At 36.8% G+C, this 20,097-nt stretch overlaps 1 protein-coding gene across 1 annotated transcript in view; it reads right to left on the bottom strand.

The window, feature by feature from the left end:
* The window catches only part of LOC134530745 (metastasis-associated protein MTA3), a 227,953-nt gene that overhangs the window by 18,811 nt on the left and 189,045 nt on the right, over positions 1-20,097 (bottom strand). The window contains exons 13-15 of the mRNA XM_063365868.1: positions 19,294-19,358; positions 14,292-14,517; positions 11,533-11,736 (exon numbers count right to left, since the gene is read on the bottom strand). Of these exons, the coding sequence (XP_063221938.1) occupies positions 11,533-11,736; positions 14,292-14,517; positions 19,294-19,358 (495 nt within the window). The remainder of the gene's footprint in view (positions 1-11,532; positions 11,737-14,291; positions 14,518-19,293; positions 19,359-20,097) is intronic.

Below are 20,097 nucleotides of genomic sequence, written 5' to 3'. Positions count from 1 at the left end.
TGTTACTGTTTGTTTTCTGCTACAATGACCTTACCTATAATTTGTTTGTAATAGGGATGGGCCGGTCGAATCCTCGAATCCCACCGAATCTCTAGTATTCGAAAGATTCGGGATTCGAGGAAAAATATTGATGTAAATGTAGTACTTTAAAAACTTAAATGCTTACAATTTACTTGGCTTGTTTACGTTTTCCTTCGAACACATCCTATTGAGGTACAGTAGAACCTCGTTAATACGTGATGGTCAGGACCGAGATAATCACGGATTACCGAATTTCACGGACTAGCGATTACAAGCCCGGAAGGTCTTGTCAAGCTTCTCAGACACCGGCGTGGTGAGTGAGTGGTGAGTTGCCGGTGGAGGTCGGGGGGGGGGGGGGGGGGGGGGGTGTTTAGTGTTTAGTCACCCCATCCCCAACACCCTTGTTAATAACACTACAGAACATACATTAAGCTATATTTTTCAGCATAGGCCTTCTGATATCATTTTGAAATGAATTACACTCTTTACATAAAATGTCAATGTTGTCTGTGTCATACACTTTACACTAACATTAAACTCTTGAAGTCAGATGTTGTTTCGTTGCATGTTTTGCAGCCTGCAACTGTTTTTGGGAAAAATGTTTTTTGAAGCACACTTCCCCATCTGATGCAGTCTTTACTTTTTGAATTAGAAGTGCAGAAAGAGACTCTGTTGACAATGACGGCCTAAATTCAGTATGATTTTTTCGCACAGAACTAAAAATTCGCTCTGTGGAGGCATTGCTATGAGGGACACTCAATAATGCAAACATTACTTTACTTAGGGCACTGTATTTAATTTGACCACTTTCATTTTTCAACTGACTTATTTTCCACCAACTTTCATCAGACCTTGAACAATTTACAATGTTGTCTGTGAAATTTTCGAATTGATAGGCTGCAAACTCTTCTTCGAGCCTGTCACGCTGACTTTCTTCTATAAGTTTTGGAAATCTATGGACAAAATACTCTACAGAAGTAAATTAAACATCTTGCCTAACAGAAATGTCAGCTACCTCTGCATGTTTTAAGGATGCGTCAGTAAGAGGAAACTTTTTCAAAATGTAAATACAAGCTGCAACATAAAACTCCCTCACCGAAGAATATAAATTTCTAACTTCTATATCTTTTACAGACTTTTCCTGTAAGTATGCCCTAGTTTTCGCACCAATCACCAGCTCCGAATCAGACTTTTGATTTTTAACCTTCTGAAATTCAACCACTGTGACTGAAGTGGCTCCAAGTTTCAGAGCAGATGGTTTGATAAACCTCATAAGTAGTGGTGTGAAAAAATGGTGTAACCATTTTTATGCGAAAAAACGCGAAATAACGCAATAATTGGACTTAAAAACGACATAAAACGAAAATCCGTTTTTTAAACTACTAAGTCTGAAAAACAATATACATCGTAAATCAGCTATATCGGTGAACATGTTTTGACGTTGTAAAATACTATACATATATACATTCTTTTATTTTTATGAACGCACTAATTTCTTAGCATTTTTAACATTGATAAATGGTTAAATATCACGTTCACTGAGGTAACAACATAAATATTATTCCATTCTAACGTTCGCTTTGATTTAGCAGAATCGCCAACATACGAGAACACATAACTCCATGAACGCGACTTAAAACTAATTTCAAAAAGATAAATATTAAGTCCATTTCCAACTAATTTCGCGCGAGTTAATATACCTTTAGTTTCTTCAAAACGTAACACAATTTCATTGTAATTTTATTTTACCAGCACTTATAGATACTGGTATTTTTATTACAACTTTGGCTTGGTAACGTTGGCTACGCGTAAATACTGGCAGTCCTTTGTCACGTACACACGTTACGTTGCTGCTTCAAAACAATGCCGAAATTAAAGCCTACAGCCGAGTCCCGAGCAAAATAATTTAAATGTGAGGGTTTATATGCTTCTAACAAGATTTTATTTGCAAGTGGTGCAATTGTAGAGTTGACCACGAAAGGCGCGACACTGTTGTAAAACGTCAACAGTAAACACCACGTTAAAGTTAGGTTAGGAAGTGCAGCTGGTGTCAGCAGCAAACGTTTAGCCACGATGGAAGACGTGACTACTGTTGCCAAAAAAATGAGAGAAGACAGAAAAGTTCATCATTAAAACTACACAGGCGTTTATCTCTGCAAATATACCACTTGAGAAATTGTTTTTAACAGAGATTAAATGCGTATAGTGGTGAAACTATGTAAATTTATTGACTAGTCATAAAGTTAATAGTCCATTTAAAACAGTTTAAACTGTTTCCGATAGCATTACAGTGTACATGGTTACAAATTTAAAACTACGTATATTTTTATCCTTATTTTCTGCTGCAAATTCCTATAAAAACACAAAACACCGAAATTGTTGATTTTGGAAACGAAAGTGGCTAAATTATAAAACCATAATTTCACACCCCTACTCATAAGCAAGTCTGTCAGAAGACCAACAAACTTTCTTCTCAAGATGTGTATGACTGGGGCTTCCTGCTGTAAATACTAGGATGGGCCGGTCGAATCCTCGAATCCTCGAATCCTCGAATTCCACCGACTCTCTAGTATTCGAAAGATTCGAAATTTGAGGGAAAAGATTCGGGATTCGAGGAAAAATATTGATGTAAATGTAGTACTTAAAAAAATTAAATGCTTACAATTTACTTGGCCTGTTTACGTTTTCCTTGGAACACATCCTATTGAGGTACAGTAGAACCTCGTTAATACGTGATGGTCGGGACCGAGATAATCACGGATTACCGAATTTCACGGACTAGAGATTAAACGCCCGGAAGGTCTTGTCAAGCCTCTCAGACACCGGCATGCAGCTGGGTTAAGGCCAAGGTCATGTGACGTAACATCTCCTGAGGCTTACTGTGCCTTGGCAGCAGATGGATAAAAAATAGTAAACTCCCCATTATTCGTGTTAATTGGGACCCGCCGATGAAATCCTGTAAAAAAATAAATAAATAAATAAATAAAACCGGATGATCCGTTCATGGTAAGGGCCGGCCGTCTTCGAATTAGTGTCTCAGCTTAAAAAAATATAGTCCTGCCTAGCCATTAGTTCACGGTCATTTACAACAGCCGAAGAGAGAAAGAGCCGGCCCGCATGACGTTAATTTTAAGCGCTGACAATTTTTACTACTCTTTTTTTTCTGCTCTTTTAAATCATCCCGGATTATCCGATTCCCGAATTAGAGCATCACGGATTAAAGAGGTTCTACTGTATTGTACTTTTAATTCATTATTATATAAAAAAATTATGAAGCATGTACTGATTTGGGAAACTTACTTTATATTCATGAACATGGATGCATTGTCGCTACATTGGCATTAAATAAGGCATAAATCACAGATGTATTCTCAGAATATGCTAAAAAATAAAATAAAGCACATTTAGGATCTAGACTAATAATATGAATCTTGTTTTTTTTAAATAACTTTACCGAGAAATCTGTTACTTAGTAATACAACAATAATGCCGACTTTCATCACAAGTTACGGTTGCACATGTAGTAATAACAAGGAAATAATGAATGACAAAAATTAATACATTATACAATTATTATTTTAATCGTGATTCAATTTTAAATATTCTGATACACGTTCTATTTATGAATTTTTTTAGGACCAAGTTTGGTTTGTGTAGACTGAGAATTCCATGATGGCCAACCAATGAATTTGTTAGCCAATCATTTTGAGCAACACGAAAAATAACTAATATTAATATAAAGAATTTTAATGGGTAAACTAGAGAAAAAACCCCGTCACTTTTAACTTCGGGCATATTAATCACTATGCTTTAGTGAGGCTTAATATTAAAAGACGCACGACAATATTTCTTATGGCCTAAAACTAGTGGTGTGCGGGATCCCGACGCTTCGGGAAAAAAGTCGGGAAAATAGGCTTCCCGAAATGCCGGGCGGGAATTTTATTACTCCCGAATTTTTCGGGAAATTTTTTAAAAATTTACAAATGTTTACTAATCATGTGGAAGTGTTTTCTATCAATTCAAACTGTTTTTACAACAATATTTTTTATGGATTCGTACATTTTTGAAGGTTTTCCGTACTATTTAAACGCAAAACATCTTTTAAACGTATGCCGATCGTAGCGACAGCTGTGGTGTGCAGTGAATTATGATAATCGTTTACACATATCTAATTGGAATATAAAAAACGTACATGGAGTACCTTAAATATTGTATGCGTTCATAAATATATTTCTTCAAGGGTACAAATTTGCAAGATACGTGAATAGTCAGTCATATAACGTTATTGCCGTCAACATCGAATACTTAACCTAAAACCACTGTGTGTCCTTAGACACAAATAAAACACATGCGCAATCCAACCTTTTCGCCAAAGTTATAAGAAATACTAGACGTGCGTTACATAACGAAGCGTAACCGTTCGCATTACTTGATAGCAGTGGCGATGTAGAGTACTGTATTGGCACTTTGAAAAATATGAAATCACGTAGTTTTACACCACTGCTCACGAGTATCTAAACATCTATGATTTTGCTTTGGGAGAAAAAAAATAGTTGTTTACTGTTTAGTTTGGCGGGCTTTGTCGGCTGACGTTACGTTATTAAGGCTTGTGCAAAGTATCTGTTCCTATTTTCGATGCCGTTGTATATTAAAACAAACTAGCAGCCTACAAATAATGGAGGTCGCAACCGATCAGCTTGTTACTTGTAAACCTAAAAGTGTTTGGAAGTATTTTGAACGTCTGAAAGACAGTAAATCCCTGGCAAAGTGTGTCTCGTGTGAAAATTTTTTGAGATGCGAGCATGGTAGCACGTCTGGATTACTAAGACATCTCAATAAACATCCTTCTATAAAAAAAGAATTTGAGGATGCTAAAAAATATGAAGTCGCCGCTGAAAAAATAGCGGCAAAAAAAAAACAACTAACTTTGCAAGAAACGTTTGAATGGCCATCTTCTCATATTAGAATTAAAAATTTGCTTTTTTTTTTTTAAAGTTTCCCGATCCCATCCCGTTTCCCGCGGGAATAATTTATTTTTCCCGAAAATTTCCCGCTGTACAGAAACCTATTCCCGCACACCCTTACCTAAAACCATTGAAGCCAAGATGGCGCCTTTCAGTTTCCATTAAATATTTCAGGAAAGCGTTTATCTTCATTTGGGACTTTAAACAAATGTCTAGTTGGAAACTACAAAATATTGTTCCGTCGGATGTTGAATTTCGTTTTCCGATTTCCGTGGATACATGAATCACTGTACTCACAGATAATGCCTGAATGCCTTAAATCCACCAAGTCGAATTCTACAGCAATTGATGAAGTGACCAGATTCTTACGTGATCCTACAGTTAATCCAGAAATAAACATCCTCGAATGCTGGAAAACTCAGTCTGCATGTTCACCCAGGCTACACAAAATGTCCAAAAAATATTTTTGTCACCACCTGCGACAGTGTTCTTTGAACGTTTGTTCAGCACTGTAGGAAACATGTGACCAAAAATGAAATCGTGTTGATCCAGACCGTGTCAAAATCCTTGTTTTTTTTAAATAAAAATTTAAAGAGTTAAATAATTCTGCATAATGTTTAATTTTTTCTCATAACTTATAAATTATTTTATAATCAACCCTTGAGATCTGGATTCGGATTCGAGGGGTGGATTCGAGGTACTGTTTGGGATTCAAATTCAAGATTCGGATTCGGGAAAAATGGGATTCGACCCATCACTAGTAAATACACATTAACAGAATTAAAAACTGGGAGAACAGACTCCAAAAAATAACAGTACAGCTTTGTGACAGGATCCTGCATTAATGACCTCAACATTGAATGCTGTTTATTTGTTGAATCCACTTTCAGAAGAGGACCATGACAGAACAACATTTGTAAGGCTTCCCACTGCTCTACAACCCGAGTAATACAATCAAGCAAAGAAAGCCAACGTGTACTTACATACTTCAAAATTTTATGACTTTTCATCCCACAAATTTCCTGGTACACCTTCAAAGTATTCTTCCTCTTGTTTTTTTCTAAGTAATAAAATAGTTGCACTAAGAAGTTTTCAACATTTACTAACAGATGTGAGGATGCCTTCTGAGCTGCCAAATGTACTAAATGGCATGAACAGCATTGCATTACAACTGCAGGGTGGTGTTCTTTTACAAAGGATATTACTCCTTTTGTTTCACCTGTCATTGTGTTTGCATTATCTTAAGCAAATGCAATGCAGTTTTCCCATGGAATTCTGAGAGAAGAGAGCTCTTTATTGATAACTGAAAAAATTCCTAACCCGGTGTTGTCACTAGTTTCCAAAACCGACAAAAGTACAACAGATACCTGACCTCGAGCTGGATAGAAAAACAAAACAACCAAAGGATACAGCTTCACAGAATTGGAATCAGTACTTCCAACAGTTGCCAACGAGAACGGCACCTGCTGCAAATAGAAACTATTTCTCTTTTTGATTCACTTGCCATGTGCTAACCCAATGCATTCGTCTTGGTTCTAGCACAACCATATTTATGCGCAATCTTTGAATCAGGAAACATAGCCCTAAATAAATTTCCTGCGTGGTCGGAGACAGATAATGGGATATTATGCTCAAGTAGAAATGAAGTGAACAACAACTCTGCATTCGTAACATCCGTATCGTCACTGTTTACAAAAAAAGACGAAATTGATTTATTGTCTGATATTACTTTCGCATAATCTCGGTGTTTCTTGCATTCAAAATGTCTTCGGCAGTCGTCTCTACCTCCGTGGGCAACAAAATAATCACTATTACAGACGTTGCAGAATATGTGATTCTCAGACACAGATGAACGTGAAAAACACGGCCATTTACTTGCATAAATGTCCCGGTATTTTTGTAATACAGGTGTTCTTTTGCTAGAACTTTCACTCCACACAGCAGCACGCATCATCATATTTTCAATGCCACTCTTAAACGGTAAAATAAGTGACCCGCGGCCCACGCAATCCAAACATAACGGCCATGTTTACAGTTAACACAAAAAGGACGCCAAGACTGCTTGAAAAAATCGCCGCAACAGCGCTACTATTGCAAGATATCGACAGCGATAACTATCGTACTCACAGCGTCAGCGATATCGTTCTATAGTAAACAAATACGTAAACGGCTTTTTGTGGTTTTTGTAAAAAAAAAAAAATCAGTAATACTTTCTTACCGACCCGTAATTCAATAATATATGTCACTACACCGTAATAATTACGGACAATCCGTAATGGTTGGCAGCTATGCATTTATTTAACATATCTAGTGGCACACAGTTTCCAAACATTTTGTGACGTTTCCTGAAGCTTGTTTAATGGCGACGTGACGACGTGGATAACCTGTTTATATTTTTATACTTAGTGTATTACGGCAACATAAATGTAGGTAGGCCTACCCGTAGAAGTTATGAGTACCCAAAAGCGTGTGGGTATCAGCATTGCAAAAAAACTAGAGATTCTTACAGCTGTTGACAACTGCAAGAAAAAGTGTGATGTTGCAAAATGCATTAATATTGCACCAACAACTCTGTCCACAATAATAAAAGACAGAGCAAAAATTGAAGAAAATGCTGCAAAACTGCACCAGAAGAGGAAAAGATATAGAAAATGTATCTATAGTGACCTTGACAAAAATCCCAACTCGGGCACAGCACTGCAAGAAAAAGCACGAATGGAGGCACTAAGGCTTTAATTGACAATTTTCAAGCCTCAAATGGCTGGCTCACACGCTTCAAAGCCAGGTGGAATTTAACTTTACTAATGAAAACCAGATGAATGAATTTTACAAATTTTAAATAAATGAAAAGTACTTATATTTCCTGTGGATTAAGACATTTAACAGTACTTATGAAGTATACATACATTTTTTGAAGACGTTTGGTACAATGGAATTTTCTTTAGTCTATATAATCATGATGAAACATATGTAACAATTTTTTTATATTAAAAATTATGTTATTTCGAAACCTTCGACTTCGATTTTCCTTCGACATTCCTTCGCACAATATAAGCTTAGCTTCGACTTCGCTTCACATTTAAAAAGAGACCTTCGCACATGTCTATTAGAAGCTGGTGAAAACAAAAGCTCATGGAACCACCACGAAAAATAAAACACAGCCACGTAAATACCGTATTGGTCCGAATATAAGGAGATCATTTTTAAATGAACAAGAGATGAGAAAATTGGAAGTTGCCTTATTTTCGCACCCAAGACGTCAGCACCGCAAACATTAGTTCCAAGCTGAAAGCTACAGTAGAAACATTGTTAAACAAAATGTTCACGATTTTTTATAATTACTAAAACTCCATTACCTCACACGGAGAAAATGATAAATCCACCCAATATTGCAGTAATTCACAATTGTTTAAAGTTGAAAATTAAAATATTTGTTCTTGAGTAAAAATGTGAATGTTGAAGCATCTAAAATGGCAACCTTTGATTACACAATTAATATTTGTACTTTGTGTACAATCGCGTGTTAACATTTACGGTAATTTAATTTTATATTTTTAACGGAAATATTTGTACTAAAATATCACAGCTACCGTGTTTTATCGCTTAATGGTCGCACGCGCGTAATCGTCACAACCATATTTTAGGCTGTCAAAATTGGGATACAAAAAAATTCTCGCGTAAACGTCGCATTATGTTTTTGGTCCCGCTAGTAGATGCAGAGCGCTTTGTGTAGATATATTTTCCCTATAAAACTATGTATTTTAAAGTAGAAATCTAATATTTATTCGGTCATTACCACTTAATAAATTAACGAAAAAATAAAAAGATGTTTGACGTGTAAATTTTCTTATAAAGACATTTTTAAACGTTATTTCCTTTATCTGATCGTCTGCGTTGCCGCGGTGTAGGTATAATCTAAAATTTGTTTCGGTCATTACCAATTATTTATTTAATTAACGGAAATACAAAGTTGTCTGAAGTGTAAATTTTCTTTTAAAGACGTTTTTAAACTGTATTTTCTTTATCCGATTGCGTTAACGCGGCGTACCGCTTACAAAAATGTAGCCAGCGCATCATTCATGTTTGGTTATGTTGCTTCCCGCATAGAGCGCTCGCACGTAGTCGAATATCTATATCTTGCTGATTGGATGCAACGCGCGCTATCTGTCAGGCGCCAAGTTAACTACATTTGATAGCACGCATTCTTTCGTGGAAAGTGTGTACTACGACACGTTAGTTCACGTCAGATTCAAAAGGCTTGCGTTCGCGTTAGAGTTTTGGTTTTTCTATTAAAGTTGAAGAAAGGTTTTGGTTTAAGGAATTATTAATATAGATTGTTTAGCGTGCTCTTGTATACTCCACCTTTTTTTAAATAAACGTACTTTCCATGAACGGGTTTTGTTTTTATGAATAACTTTACCTAACAAAATTTTTTTTTCCGCATAATGGTCGCACCCCTACTTTTAAAACTTGATTTTACAATAAAATGTGCGACGATTATACGAGAAAACACAGTATTTTCAGAACGATTGTTTACGTTTACAAACAGAAAATGTTAAGAACATTTCATATGCAGACCTGCCAACATTCAAATTTAAAAAATCATGAGGTCCTCGATAAAAATTTTCAGGCCCATAAATACAGGTTAGATATAAAAAAGCAACAAATGAGGATCTTTAAATTTAAGTGACATACCTGTACATATGTTACATGGTCTCTGCTTCAAAATTTATTTCAACAAATTATAGGTTACAGATTTAGTTGAACATAATTTAGCGCTGTCATGTAGTGATCATGCAGGGCCGCAACTAAAAAAGATGTAAAATAACATTCTGCTTGTGTAACACTATTATCACTGTTCACAGCAAAATTAATTTTTTTATTGGAAGCAATACATTTCACATGTTAGTTGTGTTTTTTTGTAGAGACATGTTTCACAATGTATCCTCTTCCACTATGCGAGATAGAAAAATAAGCACGGCACACGCTACAAAACGAAAAATTGCTTCCTTTACGTGACTCTAGTATTGATGGAAACTCGTTACTGTAAGCTTTCGTAAAATTTGTTTTGTAACTTTTACAAACAAAATCTTGGGGCCCCGAAAAATCGTGAGGAAACACTATTTTGGCATGAGGGCGTGAGATGGACCTTAAAATCGTGAGCCTCACACCAAAATCGTGAGAGTTGGCAGGTCTGCATATGTAATGTTTGGAAATTCGCGGTTGCCAACGTCTTTCCACAAAATTTCTTTGTTGTAAAACGAACATTGCCGAACACGCACGAAGACGCCATATTTACAGGAATTTGGTACGTTGCTTCAAAAGCTATTTTAATCATTTCACAATAATCCACTCTTTATTTATGTAAAAACCTTTCATACAACATAATTATCATAAATTATTCTTTAAAATTCATAGGACAGAGACTCTGTCAGAGAGTAATATGGACAAATATTTGCGGTCACGTCACCGAAGTTATTCATGGCCGTATGCTTCACCATGGCAGCTAGCCACTTGTTTTGTTCCGGCAACCTACATTCTTTGTTTGCTTTGTTACGTTTAACACACTACTAACTAGTAATACGTAGCGTAAGTGAAACGGAAAGTTAAATGGGGTATACATAAATGCAAAAAGGATTTATCAACACAAAATGTATATCTAATGAATTTTCACATTAATTTCTACGAAAATTATTTTTACATTTGTTTGGCCTTCTGAAACTACAGGTCGCCATATATTCGGGCCAATACGGTATTCGCAATTTTAAATTTTGCTATTCGACTTACGAATGTGAATAGTTCCAGTTACTATTCGCAACTATTCGTGTTTACGAATATTCGCACACCCCTACATTTAAGGAAACTTTTCAAAAAAATATTCTGCAGTCACATTTATTGTTTAGTATATTTTAAGGTAATTAAACACCAATTTTGTTTTCTGAACATGCAAATGTTTCTTACAGCAGTAATTTTTAGGAAGTAGAATAAATAACTGCATCTAAAAACCACTCATTGCACATCATTGGAAATAATGTTTATGGTTTTAACCCAGTACCGTGATCAAACTTTTATTATTAACAACCAAAATGATAGTAGAACCACCAAAGTCAAAATATTTTTTTAATGTCTTTCTAATCTAAGAAATAGCCATAACAGGCGAATAAACTTTTTGTCGTGTTTTTGAGTGTGGCATCAACAGAGATATAAATTTATGGAAACAACTAAGTTTTGAAACAAAACTTACATGTTTTTGTGTTATTATGTGTAATTAGGTCTACAGTTACTACCACTGTACCACTACTTGTAGCCTGATGATGAAAGTAATACCAATTTTGCATGGCCCTAACATATAGTAGAAACAGCATGCAAAAACGGAAACTTATCTTCCAATTTAAAAAACAAAAATTAAAATAAATGGCTTTAGACTATTTAACAGTGTTGAAAATAACCACAAACCAATTTTATGCTTTCATCAATACTTATTCATGATTCACAATTTTAAATTTCCTAGGCCATGTTGAAATGCTTCAGTAAAGAAACAACGCACCCGGTGCTTTGGGCGGCTTGGGGAAGGACACATGCTCCGGCTTGGGCAGCAAGTCCTTCTCTGTGAGGACCAGCCACTCCGGGGTGACGTGGTTGGCATGGCCCAGCCGGTTGGCGATGTGGGTCACGCTCCCCCGCTCCCGCTTCCTGTACCGCAGGAGGTCCCGCAGCTCCGGCATCGACTTGCCCGCCATGTGCAGCTGGCCTGTAGCAAGCAGCGTTACCCACATACTCACGCTGAAAGTCGACAGACGGGCGACACCCTAATGCTACTCTTTTTCTGCATTGTATCGTCCAAATGGTAGCTTGTCTGAACATCAGCTCTTTAGTTTAAAATTGAATTAAACTATGTATACCTAATTATTCTGTAATACCACTATTGAATTCGAATAGTAAAAATGAGAACAACAAAAAATGTGTAAAAATGAGCAGCTTCCACGTAACTAAGCAAATAATAACTGAAGTGAAAGGTTGGCTAGGTTATGTAAGCTACATTATAATACATGAAACATTAGTTTAAATATTTTAGTTCTAAAAAAAAAAAAAAACAAACATTTTTATGCAGCTGACATATTAACCCAGGAAATTTAAGCAAACAAACAGCAAACAGCAAAATATAAACCAACTAGATTTATATTTGAAACATAAATTCTTCATAATAACCTACCATATGGAAATTTTGTCTATAATTGACTATTATGGTGGAGGGGGGAGGGAGTTTAAAATATGTCTACAAACAGTAAAAACATAACCTTTTGGTCAATAACTGTACTTGTTTGGAAACACCATAAGCACCTTTACATGTTTTGAAAACTTTCTGCATACACAAACATCTTTTGCTTAACTAAACAACTTAACACAGTCCTGAGTGTTTGTAGTTAATATAACTTGTTCCCAGGACTAGTTGGCTTAATACAAATTTTTAGCCTTCCTACCCTGTGCTAATCTTACGAAATCCCCATTAATCTAATTTTTAATTCTAATTGCATGCATGCATGCATGTGTGTGTGTGTGTGTGTGTGTGTGTGTGTGTGTGTGTGTGTGTGTGCGTGCGTGCACGTGCGCACGTGTGCATGCACATGCGTGCAGTGTCAAACTTGGTCACATCTTAAGATGGTATTGATCATGAGCTGCCATGATTGGTGAGACCTGGCTAGTCTGGCTCAGCGAGTATACAACCCGTACCGACTAAAAAAAAATATCCTTTATCACCTTCCTCTTATTCCCCGTGGGATCGCTGTTAGGCAATACTGCACGGGAGAGGGTTACACCATAGCTCTTCCTTCATACGTTTAAAGTCATCGCTTCCTTCCTCTCAGCTGTTCTTCATCTTCCCTTAAACCTTGTTTCTCTCCTGTTCAGCTAGACCTAAGTCCTTCAGGACTTTCACCACGAAGGTGCTGGTTGCTTCCCAGGCTAATTCTGACAGAAGCATAGCTTCCACCAGGTTTCCAGGTTGAATCCTCCCTTCGAGTGTAGTCTCGAGTGTGTTGCAGTGCGTGGTGAAGCGGGCACACGAAGAACACATGCTCCACATTTGAGATTTCTGGTGCAGGCCGGGCACTCCGGGAAATCCTCATTATTGAATTTGTGAAGATAGTCCCGGAAGGAGCCGCAACCTGAGAGCATTTGTGTGAGGTAGTAGAAGACCTCTCCATGTGGTCGGTCGACCCATGCTTCCACTTGCGAGATCAGGCAGCGAGTGAATCTCCCCTTGGTCGAGGCATCCCACAGCAGCTGCCATCTATGCAGGCTGTTGGTCCTTTCGTCCACCCTCACTTGTTCTGCACTTAGTGGGGTCCTTTTCGCTGACAGAGGTATCTTCGTACCTTGCCAAGTACTACTATGGGCAACATCCCTGTGATGACAATCACGGCATCCTCCGACACCATGCGGAATGCGCTGGCCACTCAGAGCATTCTGCCGATAGACCGGTGCCACTTTCCACTGTGCTTCCTGCATCTGGAATACATTGGCCCAGATAGCGATGCCATACGTTAAGAGTGACACCTTTGTACCAACATGCTCCGCTTGCTGCTTGAAGTTGAGCCGGGCATCAATCATCACTCCCAGGTACTGAAGAGATGGTTGGGACGGTCATGATCATTCACTCAGAGTGTGATGGTTTCAAACTTCTTTCTAATAGTGATGAGGACAGCGTCCGTCTTGTAATCTGCCAACTTCAGAACTACACAGGCCATTCACCGGCATTGGTGTGTGCATCCGTGTGTGTGTGTGTGTGTGTGTGTGTGTGTGTGTGCGGGCGGGCGTGAAAATATGTAAAATACCACTTACAGACTCAATCATCATGAATTCTCAGGAACTATAAGACCAAAAAACTTGAAATTCGACACGTATAATCCTTATGTTACATTAACACCCACTAAGAATGAACGATTTTTACGGAAATAAACTCTCAAATGAGGGCGGGTTAGGAAATTTGATGGGTGACACTATATGACACTTAACAATATGAGCATCCACTAAGAATTGATTATACAGAAATCACCTCACAATAATCTGAATAGGAGTGGGTTAGTGTATTATCAAAATTTGATTCAGTTTAATCATGTATATAATAAACAGTTTTAATTATATAAATACTTTAATAATGAGCAGTGTGAGAGTTTTTTGCCTGTAGACTTCTGTAGCAAAGCACATGTGCATTAAGCTAGTAATTAATTTACAGCAAAAGCTATTATATCCATTATCTTTAGCCAGAAAAAAAAATGTTATAAAAACACATGGTTATGTACTTACACTCCTGTTTGACAGACACAATGTTGATGGGCCAGAAGGGTGCCCTGGCCGCGTGGCGCGGCTGGATGAGATGCCTGCAGAGGCGGCGGGATATCCGGGTGATAGGCGTGGTGCACAGGTAGAATGCAGTGCGGGTTTTCATGACGGGCCGCGGGGAGCCAGACCGCACCGCCAGGCCATGGGCGGAGGCGTAGTGCCGGGCCAGGTGGGCCTTCAGCTTGAACTCCTACGCACAACACTGCTTCATACTGCCTGCTGTTTCCCTCTACATCCGCGTAACACTCGTCTCGATAGCTATGAAGCTGCCTGAACGGCAAGGAAAAACTACAATTCACATTACATACTTATCCACAAAGCTTCATAAGAGAGTATGTTAATCAAAATAATAAGTTTTTCGAACTATACAGGAGTGTGTATTTTCAAGACACTACTCCCAAAAAAATCAATAGACAGTATTAATTATATGTTTAAATGCATTCAAACCTACATTTAAATTACATTTTACGAATAAAATTACAAAATAAAATTACAATGGAAAAATAATCACTGGCAGAATTGTTTATATATAAAGCTTTAGGCATAACATTTCCGAACTAAAAACTAATTATGTTATTACACCCACCCCTTGATGTAACACTGTTCGATTAGTGCGGTTTTGAAGTAATGACGCCAATAAATTAAGGCATAATTTGAAGTGCACTGTGTCAAAAATTCAAAGCAGAGCTGTTTTCTTATACATAAAATTTTTTATTTCAGAGCGTGGACAACGGCACATACAATTAACAATGTCATGAATCAACAATCAATATTTTGCTCTCTTCCTTAATAGCTATTTTCTTCCTTCATTGCAAGTTTATCTTCAATGATGCCCGTGTGTTCAGCCAATGTTTATTTTATGCCATTCCGCCATCAGCAGCAGCTCTGGAGACAAAAGCCAGAAGCTTTCAGGGCTAGTTTACCCCGGGCCTAATAAGATGTTAGAGGCAAATCATGGCAGACACACATTTAGTAAAAAAACATGCCAGGAATTAAGTTAAAAGGGTATATAATATTTCTAGTAATAGAAAATGTTAAGTTTATGCTTTTCTAAATATTCTTATTATAACTTAAATAAATTTCCTATATAAATAACTTTATTATTTTGTTAATTCAGAATCTTTGTTAGGACCTACTTAGGAATGCTATACCCAAGCCCTATTTTGTCAAAATGTGGTACATTAATTTTTAAAGTTTAATATTAGGTTGTCTTATCTCAAATTTTTATTCAAAATTTAATTAAAAGTACATCAAATGTATTTAGACATATATTTATACTGCAAATCAATTTTAACATGAGCAGTTTCTTGATTAATATGGTAGTCAGTAGGCAACTTACCTGACTGGAGAATGAATTATTTTCATTAGCATACACTTATATTAGCGCTCTGTTTTCCTGAAACGAATTAGAACATTACTTCGAGGGGTGGATATAAAAGCTTGTTACAATGCCTAATATGATTAAACAACCATTAACGTAATATTTCTACTAAAAAGTAAGATTATTTAACCTGTAAACATAATTCCAGACACTGTTGTTAACTAAATGCATGACACCACATGAATTGCTAACTACATTACTGGCCACTAGTGCATCCTAAAAGGGTAAACTATGGTTTTAAGATTGGTTGTATTATTATTTGTTGCATTGTATAACTTTATACAAGTGCTGTAGCCATTGTCAGTGCACGGAAATTAATAATTCACGTGGATGAAAAAGAGTGCTACTTTAATAACTCATTGCTGAGCTTCGTGACTCCATAGAACTTAACTCTACATTCTTGATTAATCATTACCATCTCTGAATGTGTTCAGATTCCATTAATGCTTGTTGAAATCATGTAGGTAAATGGTAAGTACTAAATTAAGCTGTTCTTCAATGCCTATCATCTGGCATAAACAGGGCAGATCATACACAATCTGATGCTTTCCGATGTTATAAAATGAACAAAATTAAATGTAAACAAAGGGACAGGTGTAACATATATATAGGTAATAAACAGGGTAAGATGACTTTTTGTACCGTGAACCGTTATATCTTGGCCACCTAAAATATAAAATTAATAAAACTCAAAAGTGTAAACACAAAAGAATACAGTCAAACCTCTCTGAAACGACCCCTCACGGTTCCCAGGAATATGGTCTTAATAGAGGGGGTCGTAATAGATGTTTTCCGAAATTTCCAGTTGATTTCAACTCTCTCTCTCCCCCCCCCCCATCCACCCCCCCTCCCCCACCACCCATCTTTTCAAACCGCTACTCGCTAAGAAACCAGCCGTACAATGGCAGGATGCTGTCACTCACAATGCCAGACGGCTTTGCTTTAAACCCACTTCAACCTTCATGACAAGTCCGCCGCCCTACAGGCCACCTCTAAAGAAAATATGTCAAAAGACATTTAATTTATTTTTACTGGTTAGTTTACATGTACGTTTTCTGCTTGCCATAGTTAAATACACTAGAACCCCGGATTTAACGAAGCAGAGATTTTACGAATACATTCTCGGGAACCGTCAAAAACTTGGACATTTTTACCAAAATGTGAAAATCAGAAAAAATTGAAAAAAAAAAAAAACGAAATGAAAGATCATTAAAATCTGTTAATTTTAACACACATCGTATTTTTGTGTCGGCTTTAATACTTCCAATAATGTTCATGTAAGAATAACAAAAATAATAAAGGACATTTCCTTTAAAAATATGGCAGCGGTAGGTTCTGCAACGTGAGTGGACGCACACTAAGCTCGCCCGGCTGGCTGGCGGCAGCGGCTTCATGACGCATAAGCTCACACCTCCCTCCCCTCTCATTAACATTCTTCAAGGCTAGCTCATCCCTCCCAGACACACAAACCATCTAGTGTCCTCCCTTATAACACCCCAACTTCGCTCCCCTTTGAAAAACCTTCAGTGAGAAAATGCTCATTTCACCCTCCTTTCTCCCATAAAACTGGGCTATTATGAATGGGGTACTAAAGCGGTGAGGGAGGGGTAAGATCATTGTAAATATTTTCGGACCCCTCCCTCCCCCCAAACACGCCCAAAACAAGTATGTCAAAATATGTCACTTTTCACACCAAGTTCGAGTTCAGTCATCTCTGACAAGGAATTTACAAGCTTTCAAACTTAAATATAAATGTATTTTAATTGCAAGGGTCATATGAAAAGGAATATACCGAATAAAATCAAGCTGCTGTCACCAAAGCATAAAACGGCCCAATGAGTGGTCGCTTCGTTATTGCTCGCGCGAGAGGTGAGACGTGGAATGTTAGAAGAAAGATAAATGCGGGGAAGACAGACGGCAGCCAGTGTTTTTCCTGCGTGGGAAAAAAGTGGCGTAGCCTTGCGGGCCAGTGTTGTGCCCTGTTTTGTGGACAAATAAAGCTTTTATCAATTTGCTGACAGTTTAAATATATTTTTATTCTCGTTAAAATGAAGCAGATAACGTGATTGTTAACAAGTACAAGCAGCATCCGAGATCGGCCGCAGCGCACGGTACGGGGTGAGGGTGAGCAAGGGCGAGCGAGCGGCCGACTACCATGTTCACACGCTGAGGCCGGAGCGTTTTTCATGCATTGTATTAGTTCACAAATTCAAGCCAGAAAATATACCAAATCAGACTTCAAAAACTAAGCAAACATTGTCAACCGATAGTAATCAAAATCAAGAGAAATCCAGCAGGTAGATTTTTTTTTGTTTTTGCCTTAACTGCGTACCACACTAGACACACTCGCTTAAACTAAACGTAAACACGTTGCCACAAAAACCTTTATCTGCACCCTGCCGGCAAAGGGACGTGGAATGGGGGTTGTCAAGCGCTGACAGCGGTTGACAGGAAGTGGTATCTATTTTTAGATATGGCTGCCTGCGGCAGTACAGCACTCGGCAAGAGAAACGCAGTAAAATGCTTCTCACCACAAGAAACTTATTTTCTGTCCGATTTTCAGCAATTTTTTCACGGTTCCTCGAAATCGGGTTGTAATAGAGAGGTGGTCTCAATAAATGGGGTCGCAACAAAAAGGTTTTACTGTATATGTTAGTTCTGTGTTAATAATCACTAATTTTGGAGTTTTCCAGGAAGCAGAATTTTTTTTACTCAAGAAACAACTACATTTTTAAGTGTCAAGACTTGGCCAAAAAAGTTCAGTGTAAAACCAGGAATGAATATAAAATCCACGGTATTTTCACTTATAAACAATGGTTAATTTACTATTAATTTCCACTTTTTTCTAAGATTTCCCAAATAGCAAAAATTTTTCTTTGTTTAAGAAGTATTCTCACTTGCTTCACCATTTTTTGGGGTCCCTGCTATTAGATTAAAGCCAAATATTTTTTTAAAAAAAATATATATAATATCTAACTTGTTAATGAATTCCAGACACTTTTGTTTACTAATTGCACGTCTACCAACTACAACACTCCCATACCACATGACGTGCCACTAGCGAATCTTGAAAGGTAAGGAAGTAAACTTGCCCTGAAAATAAACCTTCTGGCCTTTCCCATCAGAGTTGCTATAACTTAAAGTATAGCATAATGTAAAAATTGTCTGAACACACACGGGTGTCAGGAATATTTCTGCTTATTAATAATCATTGTACAATTTTAACTGGATTCAAATAATTTGACAGTGGAGGAAACAAATAGCTACTAAGGAAAAGGGCCAGCAATCATTTATGATTAGTCATATTACACTTTAAAATCATGCAAATCAAACAGCTTTACTTCATGGGGCTTTCCAGTTCATTATTTAATATTATACATGTAGACTTTTCTATTTTTTATTTAATATTCATTAAAAAATTTGACACTTACTTTCTTTAGCATAAGGTAATGGATTACGAACTGAAACTTTGCTAGTCAAGTAGAGGTAAAAATTTTCTGGCTAGTTCATGACACCATTATTATTTCTTTAAGCAAAATTTTTTAGATTTATTTTACTACTTAAATTCTTAAACATAATTCTTACCTTCCCACAGCTGGCTAGGTTACACCTATGGGGTCGATGTGATGTCATACTGGATGGGATTCGTTCTGCAACAGAACAAAAAATCTTTAAGGAAACAAATAGGTAGCTACATACCAGGTATAAACACTTCAGAAAACTATATAAATAATCCTATTTAAAAATTTCTCAACCAAGCAAGTTTTCCTGGCTAGTAAATTAAATTTTTAATTAATATTTCAATTAATTGTCCATCCCTCAATACTTATATAAACATCTTACATCTATATAAATAAAAATGTAAATGTCCGTTCGTTCAAAATATCAAATCTCCAAAAGTTTTTCACAGATTGCTTTGAAACTTTTACACAATGTTGCATTCAAATACGGGTGTGACACCTGTGACAAGTAAAAAGATAACTGAAAATATAGTTTATATATATGTATGTATGTTTGTGTGTTGTTCTGTTTTGTAAAGATAAAGACATAGAGAGAGGTATACAGATATTTAGAGATAGAGTGAGGGATATATACACACACGCACACATGCGCGTATACATATATATATATATATATATATATATATATATATATATATGGGATCAATTGAATATAGATAGAAACATAAGAGTGATAAGAGTGATACAGAGAGATATGGATAGAGATATATAGAGAGCTATAGAAATTTTTAATATATAGAGAAATATGTATAGTGAGATTTAAAGAGGGACATATGAAGAGATTGAGAGAGATGCTTTGTATATGTGTACCTATTCAAACCAATTACAAAAAAATTGAATGAGGCATAGCAATGCATGCTGGGCATTA

The sequence above is a fragment of the Bacillus rossius genome, chromosome 3 (genome assembly GCF_032445375.1).
Source record: "Bacillus rossius redtenbacheri isolate Brsri chromosome 3, Brsri_v3, whole genome shotgun sequence".
Taxonomy (NCBI): domain Eukaryota; kingdom Metazoa; phylum Arthropoda; class Insecta; order Phasmatodea; family Bacillidae; genus Bacillus; species Bacillus rossius.
This window is presented reverse-complemented; position numbering and strand designations above follow the sequence as displayed.